General features: G+C 47.1%; 1 protein-coding gene across 3 annotated transcripts in view; it reads left to right on the top strand.

The window, feature by feature from the left end:
- The window catches only part of IQCA1 (IQ motif containing with AAA domain 1), a 146,307-nt gene that overhangs the window by 35,696 nt on the left and 95,668 nt on the right, over positions 1 to 14,943 (top strand). For all 3 annotated transcript variants that reach the window (XM_049101295.1, XM_025463554.3, XM_025463556.3), the window contains one exon: positions 1,268 to 1,473. In XM_049101295.1, coding sequence (XP_048957252.1) covers positions 1,268 to 1,473 — 206 coding nt within the window. The remainder of the gene's footprint in view (positions 1 to 1,267; positions 1,474 to 14,943) is intronic.

The raw sequence follows: 14,943 nt of genomic DNA, 5'->3' as shown, positions 1-14,943 counted from the left end.
ATATACTAAGACCCAGCAAACTAATTAGGAAGTAATGAGTTTGGAGTATGGAGAACTTTGTAATATAATTTGCTTGATTGTAAGTTTATGCAACTTAGCATTTTTAAAATGGCTGTATTTAACTACCAGCTTGCAAAATTCTAGAAAATGTGTCAGTTGGCTCTCATGAGCTGTCGTGGGCTGGCTCCAGCACACCACTCAATATGCCCTTCATTTGCTAAAGGGCCGGGGCTGACTCTGTTCTTCTTAGAGCCCAGATCCTTTATCTGTGAAGGAAACAGTCCTTAAGCTTGCAGAGGCACCACCACCTCATACTTGTTTGCCTTCTCCAAGTCCCTTCCAGTTCACAATGTCCATCCAAACCCATGTTGTGGTTGTCTAGGTTATCTGACCTTGTTCCCTACTATGTGGTACATTCCTCTTCTCTTGCCAACTCCATTTCTTTGGAGATTCTAGAGAATGAGAATTATGTCTCAAAATGACTTGGATTGTATTTTTGTTGTTTTTGTTTTGTTGTTGTTATTTTTAAGTAGAAAATACCCAACGTGGGGCTTGAACTCACGACCCTGAGATCAGATCAGGAGTCCCATGCTAGACTGACTGAGCCAGCCAGGCGCCCCTCAAAGTGATTTTGTGTTTTCTCCTGCTACACGCCTAGAGACGTTTGGTGATAGACCAGTGCTGTGCATTTGATTGGTGCTTAATAGCCAGCTTCTGTTGACTTGCTAACCAACAGATTTTGAAGGAAAACATTCTAACAAAAAGATGTTAGCACCGAATGTGCTGAATGTGTGGGGTCATCTGAGAATTTCCTACTTGGGAGAACTTTAACAATAGAAAGGATGTTTGCAGAGTTGGGTTGGAGGTAGCTTTTCTTGAAATCAGAGCACCCAAACTTTTCACCAGTCTCACTTCAAATACTTTCTTCCTCTATATTCTTTGCTCTCCCATCAACCTTGAAGATCTGCAAAAGCTTTACTTTCTGGAATTTGAACAGTATTTTTTCATCATGTATTGACTATACATTTTTCAAGCTAGCTTCCGCCCCCCAGGTTCTGGGAAACAGTAATAAGGGATCTCCATCTTTCCTCCCCATGGTGGTGAATCGCTTCCTCGGATTTAGATCTGATTCTCTTGTTTTGTATGTATTTCTCGTAGGCCTTGATAAGGCAGCATCAAAGATGTTGACATACTTCATTGGTGTCCGATGCCCTTTACCAGCACAATAACCTTTATGATCTCAAACCTTTTTTGCTTGTGTTTTCAGAATCCACCTCCTCTGTTTAATGAAGTCAGTGCTACAGTCATCCAGGCTGAAAAGGTGGCCTCTCTGAGGAATGAGATGCAGATAAAGCACGAGACGAACTACAAAGAAGCCTTGGTTACAATCAAGGATGACCTGAAATTACTAGAAGGTCCAGATATCAAGGAGAACCTTCAAGACCAGATCCGGCATTGGTTCATCGAATGCAGGTAAATGCCAGCAGCACAGAGCTGTATCCTGACCGTCTCCTCTATAGAGGTTGAGGCTCTTATATATTTTCAAGCACCGCAGCATGTCCATATAGATTCATGGAGCTTTGGGCTTTGTGTTAATAGAGTGAAATGTCAAGGCTAAGCATTCAGGAACTAATTTTTTTTTAATGAGATTGCTTTTTGGGCTGGTGTTTGGTATTGGTATTTTTAAAAATAAGGGCCATAGGATGCTCCTATTATTGCATGGAATTGAATGTCATGGATGGATTTCATGGGTCAGGGTCTGTCTGGAGCCAAGGGGTCCAGGCACAAGCTGGTCCTGTGGCCTTCCCCTCTGGGGTCTGGTCAGCCTCTCCACTTGCATGAGCCTTGAGATTCTCAATCACAGCTCTGCTCTGTCAGAATTCTCTGAGACAGGTGCTTAATCTGTGACCTGTCACAGAGGCCCTGAGCCTCCTTGAAATGTTGGGTGGATAGTAGTTCTGGGGACAAGGCCCCCAAGCCTTCCTGTATGAAGCATCTTTTTTAATGCTCCTAAGTGAAATGTTAAGTGATTTAAAGCTTGCTTACAAAAGAGCATTTTTGGAAAGTATTCATTTTTAGAGAAGCGCACATAGTAGAACAAACACTCAGGGAACACAGAAATTTCTACACAGTGGGACAAACATTTTGTAGAAAATTTAATTAGAGAAATTTTTTAAATCTATTTTATTTCAAGAGGGGAGACAAGAGGGTGGATTGTAGTGATCAATCCCGGGAGCCGTGGGGCCCAGACCTGGCCATCTGTTCCGTTTAACGGGTAATGTGCCACATCCCGTTGGGCTCAGAGATGCTCAGATACCAACTTTGGTTAGCTTATCAGAACTGGAGAATGTAACTATCTGCAACAAAAAATGAAACTTCTTCTCAAAATATTACATTAAAAATATTCATAACCATGGTGAACAGCCTCTGAGATGACCTCCAGTGACCTCACCTTTTGCTCCTTGTAATGTCCTCCCCTTGAGTGTGATCTAGACCCAAAACATCCTTCTGAAGGAAAAACAGGGGCAAAAGTAATGGAGTGTCACTGCCTTCTGGCCTGCCTCTCTTGCCCCCCCCCCCACCTCCCACTCTGAGAAATTCGGCTGCCCTGCATTGAGCTGGCCAGGAGAGAGACCCATGAAGGAAGGAACCAAGGGCCTCACTCCAGCAGCCTGGGAAGTACTAACTTTTGTTCACAGCCACGTGATGACCTTGGTTGTGGATTCCGCCCCCCCCCCCAGGTGAGCCTTCAGATGAGACCACAGCCCCAGCTGACACTTGGTCTGCAGCCTGGTGAGAGACATAGAGGCAGGGGAACCCAGTGCATCCACATCTGGTCCCTCCCCACAGAAACAATGACCACATAAACGTGCATTGTTTCTGTCACTAATGTGTTCTGATATAACATGTTATGCAGCAATAGATATCAACTATCTATCAGTTACTTTTAGAACAATTTAGAAACATCTCAGCCATCATATACCCTCTTGCGGTAACTTTGTATGGGATTCAAATGTCCTGTTCCCTCAATCACACTTAAGTTTTATCACAAACTTTATGAATGTTTGATATAGCAATTAATCACTTTCAGCTGGGGAGTTCTGTCCTTTATTATACAAATACAATTTTAAAATCCTGATGATTTTTAAACCTTCAAAATTGATTAAACTGGTGAGCTTTTCTTTTTATATCTTTGTTGTCAAGGATATGTTATAGCAAAATGGGACATTTTCAATGAAAAGATATTTAAAATGCTCGTATTATTTCTGTGCCAAGAATGATCATAACGAGGTAAATAAAGCTCTTAACAGAGAGGGAGGCATATATGTGCACATTGGCTCTCCTTTCTCCATCTTGTTCTGTCTGCCCTCCATTCTGGTCACAGTTTCATGGGTATAGTCAGAACTTATCAAACTGTACACTTTATGTGTCTATATATATATATTAATTATATATAATCCCATTAAAATGTAATGGTGTTATATCAGCAAAGATATCAGTGTTTTCTAGTTCTTAAATAGCTTGTTTTTCTGTTATCCAAATATCAAAACCCAGTATTCCCATCACTAACTTCCCATCCTTGAACTGTCCCCTCTTCTGCTCACAGACTAAGAAAAACTTAGCTTTGCCCATCATAGGTACTCAGTGTCTTCTGGTTTGAAATAGTCCCTTTCAGGTTAACTGTCTGTTTTGAGTATATTTGGAGTCAATGCAAATGCCTCTCAAGAGTACTGTACCACTCTTCTCCTTATGGCATCTGACGACAAAGGGAAATTAAGCCCTCACGCCAACCACTGGGGGCTGGATAATGAGTGAACAATGTCTGGGCACGTGCTGTTGTCCATGCCCTGGCCAGGTCCCACAGGATTGCGGTGGAGTTATCTGGCCCAACACAGGGTGGCCATCCCACCTGGTCCTTGAGGGCTTCCTTCTGTGATTTCTGCCACAGGCCCCCAGTACTGAGCACCCGCAATCCTGGCCTCTTGTTTCTGAGTGCACCTTTGCGGGGATGCTGGTTCTTTTGGGAACCCCACGTCCCCCAGGAGCACAGGTGGTGTCATGCCCAAGCCTTGGGGCATGGGCAGGCTCCTTCAGACCCTCACTGACTGAGTCCCCTCCTCCTCACTGCCATCCGACCAGCTCCAACCCCATCCACCATGCTGCCCACAGCAGGAAGAGAAGCACAGCCCAGATGTTCCTAGATTCTACTCAGCCACTCTGGGAGTTCTGCTAGGGTCTCAGCATTCACCTCCTCCCTCATCAAGAGCCCTAGAGGCTGAGGCTCAAGGACTCAGGCAGTGTCCTCACTCATCCATCTCCTCTTGCTTCCTCCTACCCCTCTTCTGCCTCACTACCTTCATTTTCAAGTTGAGACTCTTTATGAAAACCGTCCCTGAAGAGTCTCCAGAATTCCTCCCTGTCTCCTGCTTGAGTTCCGACTAGCCCTGCACCCACCATTCCTGCCCCTGAACGTTTGCATAATGATTAAGAACACAGACTGGAGACCAGTGGGTAGCCTTGGGCAGGTCATGTAGTTTCCCGGTGGGTCGGTTTCCCATCTGTACCCTGAGGACAAGACTCACACCTACCCCCCAAGGGGCTGTGAAGAAACACAGGTTGCTTAGACCTCTACACTAGGCCTTTACTGTTTCTATGGTGCTGTAGCCACGTGCTCACTCACGTGTCCCTCCCCCAGTCAGTGGCAAGCCCGGTGAGGACAAGCCTGGAGCCGAGAAGGGAGTGGTGTATGAACTCCACGTGTAAGCAGTGAACCGCCAAGCCACGGTCTCGCAGCGTTCCACTCTTATCCAATTACATAATTGTGTCCAGAGGAAATATACTTGGGGTGATTTGGGGGCGATCGTGGAAATTTAGGCGGAAAGGCATAGTTTCGAAAGAAATGAATCTTCTGATGAAATCACATAGTGAGAATGATACACCGTGTGTTCACGAACCCCAGTCATCAGGAAGGTCCCTCCCCTTCTCTGAGGGCTGCAGAGAATAGGTTTCCACAAATACATTTCCTGTAAACGAAACGATGCTTTACGTTTTAAAGTCCAATTTACTGGTAGGTGACAAAACCAAGTCGAAAGCACCGTGTACAGTTATAACCCCGAATAAGCTGAAATCTATAAAATATACCCACACACACCCACATATTCATACACATGTTTAACTTATTAAACATGTTTGTATGTGCATGGAGAAATTTCTGGAAGGATACACTGGAAACTGTTAGCATGGCTACGTCTGGGGACTGGTGTGGTGATATTACTTTTTATTTTATATTCTGTGCTATTGGGAGTCTTTTCTTTAAAAAAGTATTTTTATAATAAAAAAAAGCCTCATTACAAATATATTAGAAAGCAAAGAAAGAAAGCAATCCATTTGAGATAATCCAAAATAAATATTTAAAATTTTAAAACCCTAATTTTCAAAAAAGTAGGCTAATGTGATGCCTGCATTATACTCTTGGAGATCATCCTTGATAAAAGAATAGGGAGACATGAGGCTCGCAGTAAATGTGAGGTGTCTTTGGAAGGCTCACGGGAGACCCAGGCAGGCCCTGGTGTATGCTGGGGGGGCCCCTTCCATCGTGCCAGGGGCTGCAGGCTCCCCTGGAGACCCAGGCCTCGCTGGCCAGTCCCTCGAGAACACTTCATCCCAACGTCACTGACCTGAGGTTTGGAGGCCAAGTTAGAGCAGCTCCACAGGTGTGCTGGGTATCATTCGCAAAGACATAAAGATTCCTCTTTTTTAAAGTAACTTCGCTCAGTGCTCATCCCATCAAGTGCCCCCCTCAGTGCCCGTCACCCAGTCACCCCATGAGCACTGGGTGTTATGCTCTATGTTGGCAAATTGAACTCCAATAAAAAAATACAAAAAAATTTAAAAAATTAAAAATTAAAAAATAAAGTAACATCGGGTCAAAGGCAAATTTATTTTCTTTTTCTTATTTTTAATTTTTATTTTTTGCAAATTTATGTTCGTAATTGGATTACATTCATCTGATGGACTTTGATAAAATCCTTTTCCTTGCTTTTTCAAATCAAAGACAAATAAAAAGCCAAAACCATCTTTTGAAACATAAAACTCAGTCCTCAGGCTAAATTCTGAGAGGACACAATGACCGCTTGAAAGGTTACCAGAAGTTACAATTAATCTAGGCTCCCACCATTTAGAATACGTATTCTGGGCTCCTTTAATCAATACTTAGAGCTGCCAAAGTGGACTTGGTTTTTAAGTCATTTTTTGAAATACTTTAAAGGAATCGTGTTTTGCCAATGTTAAAAGCAGCACATGCTTGAGTAGAAAATGCATGAGACAGGAAAGGGTTTAGAGAGGAAAATTAAAACCATTCCTGATCTCGGCAGGCCGAGGTCGCTACTGTAAAAGTTCTCGGTGAATCTCCTTCCGCATTTTTGTGTCACGTAGGTACTTAATTTCACTTCTATGAATCTTTTTTTAATTTTTTGAAAATTAACATTGGGTCTTCTCATGCCCTTAAAATATTTTCCAGAAGATGTTTTTAATGATTGCTTAGCCTTCTAGAGCACAGGTGTACTAGTGGATGAATCGATGACGGTCTTTTTCATCTTTTGCCAAATTGATAAAAGAAAAATCCTCTTGGTAATCTTTCCATTTGAATCCATCTTATTAATGGGGGGGAGGGGACGGACTCTTTTGGGTTTTGTCCGTAGCATCTCTTCTGTGAACCGTCTTGTCCTGTATGGTTCGCTCTGTGACGTCACCCTTTTAAGCAATTTCTAAAAGGAAGTCACCTGTGTTACTGATACTAAAGCTGTTTCGGTTACATTATTACGATACTGACTTCTCAGTTATCGTGTGCCTTTGATTTTTTCACTGGCCTGAAAGAAAGCCAGAAAAAAAGAGGAAGAGAGACACAGAAAGAGAGAAATCACACGGCAGTTGAGAAGCCATCGCCCACTTTGCGTGCCCTGGGTGCCTCCGAGCCCCACCCTGGCCACGTGCACCGGGCGGTCACCACACCTGCCACCTGCGGTGGCTGAGGGTGGCTAATGAGGCAGTGCAGATGGAACACCTGGGCCCCAGAAATTCCTTGTTGACGTTATGATATTGTAGGTATATTCCTATTTTCAATGAGATTTTCTCCAGATACCATTTTCTGTTATTATATTCTGTTATTATGTATTTTACTTACATACATATTTTTTTATTACTGGAATGTAGTTGACATAAAATATCATGCTAGGTGTGCAACATAGTGACTGGACAAACCTGTCCATCATGCGGCGCTCGCCACAGGTGCAATCCCCCTCATCCCCCGCCCCTCAGAGTTACTACAATATTCTTCACTGTACTCCCCAAGTTGTCAGTTGTACGTTGTATAGAATTTGCACCATCAGCTACATGAACTCTCAGGTTATTTCTAGTTAGTTTTTACATGATTCTCTTGGATTTCCTTGGATATGTAGTCATGGTAAAGATGTGGCTGATTCTCTCTCCCTGTCGCCCTAGTTACTCTTCTGGCTCCTTCCCACCCAGGGGAGTGGAGGACAAGGGGCGGGGGAGGCTCCAGGCTCCCTGCTGTATTCACCTTGATGCTCCTTCCTGTGCTCTTTTTCCCTTCGTTCAACACTTAGGCTCCAGGAGCTGAGAACCTTCCGGATAGTCAGAAGGTTTGTTTATTGGGTCCTTTGGTCCAGGCTGAACTAATCAAAATAGCTGTTTTTGTCAAATATTGCCATCTTGGGAACACGGTTTCGGTAGGTGGGTGCTTCAGTTGCTTGTCAAGGAAGCACCAGCTCCTTCTACCTAACTTTCCATCCCTCTTCATACCCTCCAAGCCCCTGCTCAGATGTGGCCGCCCACTGCCCTAGCTCACCACTGGCCTCCCTTTTAACTAGAACCATTTGCAGACTGGATACATTCAGTGTGTATTAATCTCAAATAATAATGATAACATTTATTGAGCATTCGGTGCCAGGAGCTCCCGGTGCTTCACACGGTAATTGAACCCCTGCATGAATTTGCTGTTGCTGCTGTAACAAATTACCACAACCTTGGTGGCTTAGACCAAAAGAAATTTATTTTCTCCCATTTCTGGAAGTCGGAAGTGTGAAATCAAAGGTGTGTGTGGGCTGGGCTGGGACTCCCCACCCCACCCTGCCCCCAGAGGCTCTAAGGGAGAATCTGTGTCTTGCTTCTCATAGCTTCTGGAGGCGGCCAATGTTCATCACAAGATGAAGCTTGTGGCTTCATCTCTCCAGGCTCTGCTGTGTGGTCACCCTGCCTCCTCCTCTTCTGAGTGTCCTGTGTTCCTGTCCCCTGAGGGATGATTGCATTTAGGGCCCACCCAGATAATCCAGGATAATCTCCCTGTCTCATGAGCCTTAATTTAACCACATCTACAAAGACCCTTTTTCCATGTAAGGTACCTTTACAGGTCCCAGGGATGGCGACCCCATATCTTTGGGAACCGTTACTCAGTTGACCATAACCCTCAACAGCTATGAGAGAAGCAGTGTCCTTTTCACCAACTGTGGTAGCATTCGTGATGAAGGAGGGAGCTACACAAGTTTGCTCTAGACCAGTCCTGGCCCATCGGTCTTTCTGCGGTGCTGGAATCGGCCTGGCTCCTCATAGTCCAGGTAGTAGCCCTAAGCCACGTATGTCTATTGAGCACATGCAAGGTAATTAGGATGACTGGGGATCTGCATTTTGTATTTTATTTTATTCTAATTAATTCAGATTTAAGTTTCGATAGCCACACGTCATGAGTGGTACCACATTGGACAGTGCAATCATAGGGACACTGGCCTTCAGAAAATACCTTGCTATCGTTGGCATTTCTCTTGGCGTGGGACCTGTCATAAGCTGTCATTACATTTCAAAATCCATCAATAAGCTTGATTTGACAGTATCATCAAGGGATCTTGGAAGTGCCCTCCTGCAACCCCTCAGGATTGCAAGTGAGAATGGAGCCCTTGGGCCCATGGGCTCCCATCACCCGAGATGCAGCTCTCTGTGTCATTGGCCTCAGGGGCATCAGGACACCTGAAAACTAGGGCTGACCCCAAGCCTTCGGGTCTTTGCAAATTGTCCTGTTAAGGAGCATTGCCACTTCCTCTCCACCTAAATTTTGTTACGCAGCGTGTGGAAACTATGCCTGACGTCCAGCTTATCCTTCAGTACAGAGAGTAACACCCCAGACAGAGCGATGGCTCTGGGATCAGCCCAGTGCCACTTCTCGGATTAAAGCAGACTCCTTTCAGTCCACATACTCCTAAGGGATCTGGAAGAGATGTAAATTAGGTAGACTTAGTCCCTTTTCCAGGCCAGCACACGGTCAGTTGGAAGGGAGGGTTAAGAGGGAAGGCTCTGGGGGCTTGGGATGATCTTGGTCCTCAGCAGGGTGGGCCTGGCTGGGAATGTAGTAGACACAGTCACTGTCTTAATGTTATTATGTGATCTTACCAATGATGAACATACACATTATAAATCACACACATGGGGGTAGAGGTTGTACAGCCAGGCAACATGGGTTGAAACCCCAGCTCTAGGACTTACAGGCTGCGTGACCTTGCTTGAGCCAGTTACTTAACCTCTCTGGGCCTCCCATTTCCTCACCTTAAAATGAGGATTATTAATAGCGCCTAACTCACAGGTAGGACGACAGAGACTAATTCATATAAAATCCTCGGAGCCTTGTGTGGTGCACGTCACACCCTCCGTGATTATTTCAAGCACAGAGGGAGGCCTTTATTTTCTACACACAAAATTTGCAGTTTTCCTTCCTGGGGAGCGGGGCCGTCATATTCCCAGCTGTAAGCATCTTTTCAAAACGCTGCATTGCAGATCTCCAGAAAGAGAGACTGGCTGGCGGGGGAGCGGGGAGAGGCGGGGCTGCCGGGGGTGGGGGTGAGGGCAGAGCCGAGGGGTTAATAACAGGGCAGGCAAACAGAAATTAGACAGCATGGAATGTGCTTCAGATCCCCAGGCGGAGCAGTGACACGTCTACAGATCACCAGCAAATGTGCATTCTCTCTGGAAGAGGTCTTGGAATGCTTTGTTTTGGGGCTGGGGGTGGGGTGGGGTGTTGTTTCTTTGCTCATTTCATTTTTAAAATTAAGATATAATTGAAATGCAGTAAAATTCGCCCTTTGGGGCACAATTCTGCAAGTTAAGCTTTGTCGCTTTAAGGTATCGGGATCCAGAGGGACCCTTCTCTCGCTCCCCCGGTTAATGCCAATCTGGGCTCCGGGAGCTCACATTGGAGGGGACTCTAGAACCTGTGTGGCCATACCCACTGCCCAGCAGAGCCCTGGGCCATGAGCAGAAATTCGCTGAGGGTGAGTGGTTTGGATGGAGGTAGAACACTGGTTCCCTGTTGGCGTGGGAAAATCAATGTCCTGTCCACACGCGGAGAGCTGTCTGGGTCCCTCCCCACTCTGGCCTCCAGCGGTCTCGGGCCCATACTAGCCTCCACCACGACCCTCTCCTTCAGAAGCAGGTCCATTGGTCCCCGCCCACGTGCCCTCACCACTGCTCCCACACGAGAAACTGCTCCAGGATCTCCCCATGGGTGCCCTTCGGGGATCCCAGGGCTTAGAAAGCCTGCAACAGTGGCTCTGTCGCATGGCTCAAGAGAGGCAGGGCTGGAATTCCTACTCAGGTCTCCGGATTCCAAAGGCCATGATGCTCCCACAACACCAAGCGTGTCTCCTGGTTCCGAGCATTCCAGAAGCAGGAAGCTTGTCCCATGTGTCTTGACTCCTTTGTGCAGCGTCATTTTGTAGGAAAGGATGACGGTTGTCCGAGGCCGCCTGGCTCGTCAGACACCACCTGGAAACCCAGGGCTTTCCTTATTTCTGGTTCCTTCTCTCTCCCCTCCTCCTACACATCTGCACAGTGAGCACGCTGATGGTTCTGTGCTGGGAGAAGGAGGGAGAGGAACCGTGGGATTCTAGAGACCTGGGGTGCCCCGGTTATTTTATAGATTCCAGAGTGGGCTCAGAGAAGCGAGAAGTTGGCTAAAACCTCGGTATTTACTGGCAGAACTGAAACCCGGCTGCATGAAGACTTGCAGAAACATGAATGTCTTGTAAAACCAGAACTGGTTTCAGGGCAGGGTTCAGAACTGGTGCCTCTGAGGACTTTTAAAGACAGAGAACAGAAATCACTAGAAGGTGCAACAGCAGATCTCGGCTTGTTCTTTCCTTTATACTCCAAGTTTCCTACACGGAGCATGAATGACTTTCAGAATGGACAAAGAAGGCTCCGGGGGACGGGGAGAGGCTCGGTCACGTAGGGAGGGGAGTTTGCATCCTCGAGGAAATCCTCAAGAGCAGCTGTGGTCTGGAGAGGGGATGGGAACACGGGCAGGTGACTCATACCGGAAGGTGCGTGACTTTTCTGCGTCTGTTTTGGGTGCGAAACACATCAGGTGGAGCCCAGGACGTAAGAAGAGGTGGGATGGGAAAATAAGGGCCCGGCGTTACCCACCGAGGCCCCGCGGACAGGTGCACCGTCCGCCCCGCCACGTGAAGTCACACGGGTTGTACCAGCCATCCCGCTACAGCAGATTCAGAGCACTCAGCATCCAAGGGTGCTATCTGGTGGCCTATCCGGTGGCCCATCCAGTGCCCATCCGGTGGCCCATCTGGTGCCCAGCCAGGTTGAAAGGCAGGCCTTGAGGCTCTCCGGTGAGTGTGGTGAAGAGACGCCCTTTCCGTGGGCCGGGGACCCCTCCAGCTTAGACCCCTGGCCCCCCGGGCCCTCCGCTCTGTGTGCTGCTCTGTCTGTCCGACTAGACCACAGACTTTTCAGGGGGGACCACAGGCTTTCCTGGGGCACAGGGCCGTGATGTCTTCATCTGGTCCTTTCCCGACCAAGCACGAGGCCTGGGATTCAGCAGAGGGAATACGCGAGTCAGAGCTGAGCTAGTGGGCAGGGAATGGCTGAAGGTCCAGCTGAAGGTCGTAATTAATATTGGGCCAGACTGGGGATCCCTGGGGGGCTCAGCAGTTGAGCGCCTGCCTTGGGATCCGGGTGTGATCCTGGAGTCCCGGGATCGAGTCCCGCGTTGGGCTCCCTGCGTGGAGCCTGCTTCTCCCTCTGCCTGTGTCTCTGCCTCTCTTGCTCTCTCTGTGTCTCTCATGAATAAATAAATAAAATATTTAAAAAAAAAAATATTGGGCCAGACTGTAGTGCCTCTCAAACTGGAGCCTGCATCCGAATCAGCGAGAAAGCCTCTTAAAACACAGGGTTGCTGGGCCCCACCCGTCAGAAGGTCTTGGATGGGAACTGAGAGTCTGCATTTTTTTTTTCAATTTTCAACACCTCTCACTCTTTTTACTTTATTATGTGTGTGTGATAAAGACACTTAAGATAGGATCTGCCGTCTTCGCAAATGTCTAAGTATACGGCGCAGTGTTGTTAACTGCAGGCCGAGTGCCGCGCGGTAGATCTCTAGGACTTGCTCATCCATACAACCGAACTTTCTATCCTTGGACTGAAAACCACCTGGTTTCTCCCCACCGCCCCCCGATCCTTGACAAGCACCATGCTACCCTCTGCTCCTAGGACCTTGACCATGTGAGATTCCTCGTGCAGGTAGAATTTTGTAGCATTTCTCCATCTGTGTCTGGCTCATTTCACTTAGCATCATGTCCCCTAGGTTCATCCGTGTTATTGCAAACGGCACGATTTCCTTCTTCTTTACGGCTGAATAATACTCTCTTGTGTGTTTACACCAGCTCTTCTTTATCCACATACCCAGTAGCAGGTGTTTAGGCTGTTTGCGGATCTTGCCTACTGCGAGAAATGCTGCAGTGAGCACGGGCGCGCTACGAGAAACTTCCTCCCATGTTTCTTCCCTGGACTCACACTCGCCTGCCACACTCACAGTAGTTCACAAGTTCACATCACCTGTGCCACCAGGTGTGTGCATTTTCCGCACGTCGTGCAGTCATCCTCGCCACCAGCTGGGTGCCCCATAATTCAGCGTGGTTCTGACACGACCCGGAGATGCACCGGACCCCGCAGACTGAGGGCCGGGTCACACGAGCCTGCTTCCCCCACCGCAGATGCCATTCGCGAGTCTCGGGGTGTCACCTGTACTTCCGACCCATCAGCTATCAACTGGGGTTCCCAGGACTCCCCCCTTCGGTTCAGTAATTTGCTAAGACAGCTCACAGAACTCAGGAAACATGCTCACCAGTCTGTAGCAAAAGGAAGACAGGATCATCCAGATGGAAGAGCTGCGCGGGGCAAGGTATGGGGGAAGGCGCGCCACCCTCCCAGCACCTGCGCTCCTTCACCAACCCCGACTGCCTGCAGACCCCGTACTTTGGGGGTTTTTCCGGAGGCTTCATCGCATAGGCCTGATTGATCATTAACTCAATTCCCATCCCTTCAGAGTGGGATTGAAAATTCCAAGCTTCTCATGCCTCCGTCTCCCTCGGGGTGAGCCCCAGTCAGCAGCCCACCCGACATCATTTCAGTAGAACAAAAGGCGCTCCTCTCACCCAGGGATTTACGAGCCCCTGTGTGAGGAAATGGGGTCAAAGAACAAACACTAGAACAAAGGATGCTCCTAGGCGCTCTGATCACTTAGGAAATGACAAGGGCTTTAGGAATCTGTGTATATATATTTGTTCTATTATTTCAGCGTGCATACAACTCTGAGGTCCTCATTTCATCTCCTTTGGGTATATACCGAAAAGTGAGAACGTGTTTTTATAATGGCCGCACCAATTTACGCTCCCACCAACAGTGCACAAGGGTTCCCTCTTCTCATTATTTTTCACCTCCGGTGCCAGGCATGCTGACAGGTGTGAGGGGATAGCTCACTGCGGTTTTGATTTGCATTTCCCTGATGATGAGTGATGTTGGGCATCTTTTCATAATACCTGTTGGCCCTTTGTGTGTCTTTCTTGGAGAAATGTCTATTCGGCTCCTTGGCCCATTTCTTAAACAGGTGATTTTCTTTTTGATATTGAGGTACAGGAGTTCCTCGTATATTTTAGATGTTAACCCTTTGTCAGATACATGGCTTGCAGATACTTTCTCCCATTTTATAGGTTGGCTTTCATTTTGTTGATTGTTTCCCTTTGCCATACAAAAGCTTTTTTTTTTTTTTTTTTTTTTTTTTTTGGCTTAATATCCTCCCCCTTGTCTATTTTTGCTCTTGTTGCCTGCATTTTTGGTGTAGACTTTGAGTTTCTAGCAAGCCCCAGGGTGATGCTGATGCCTCCACTCCCAGGGCTGTACTTTGAGTGGCCCTGGGCCAAAGTTACTGCCACCCTTTGCACACCGTCTAGAGAAGGGGAACGTGTAGGGAATCACGTGAAGGAGTAGCAGAGCACCAGTAAAACAAAAACCAGTATTATCCTGGGAATGTGAAAGCCCCCAAATCTACTGACTGAGGTCACTAACTGAGAAAGTCAGATGACGTTGGACCATATGCTTTCTAGTGCTTTCATACACAGTGACGGAGGACAAGCTGAGTGTTCTTTGGATCGAGAGCCTCTCTGTTCTAGCTAGCTCTTAACTTCCATGTCATATGGTGACGTATGTCAACGTGTGTGTTGCTTCGGACAGAAATCATCCTGCCTTTGTGCTTCACAAATCTGCATTTGCCTGGGGGCACCTGGGGGGCTCAGTGATTGAGTGTCTGCCTTCGGCTCAGCTCATGATCCCAGGGTCCTGAGATCGAGTCCTGCATGGGGCTCCCTGCAGGGAGCCTGCTTCTCCCTCTGCCTGTGTCTCTGCCTCTGCCTCTCTCTCCCTCTCTCTCTTTCTCTCTCTCTCTGTCTCTCATAAATAAATAAATAAGATCATTTTTTAAAAATCTGTATTTGCTACTTGACCAAAGAAGTTCAGAGAATCTTCAGAATTAACCTTTATGCCCTAAAGCTGCCCTTTTCTGTGATTTCTTCTGTTGCTGTTTATAAGTGA

This window comes from Canis lupus, chromosome 25 (genome assembly GCF_003254725.2).
Source record: "Canis lupus dingo isolate Sandy chromosome 25, ASM325472v2, whole genome shotgun sequence".
NCBI lineage: Eukaryota > Metazoa > Chordata > Mammalia > Carnivora > Canidae > Canis > Canis lupus.
This window is presented reverse-complemented; position numbering and strand designations above follow the sequence as displayed.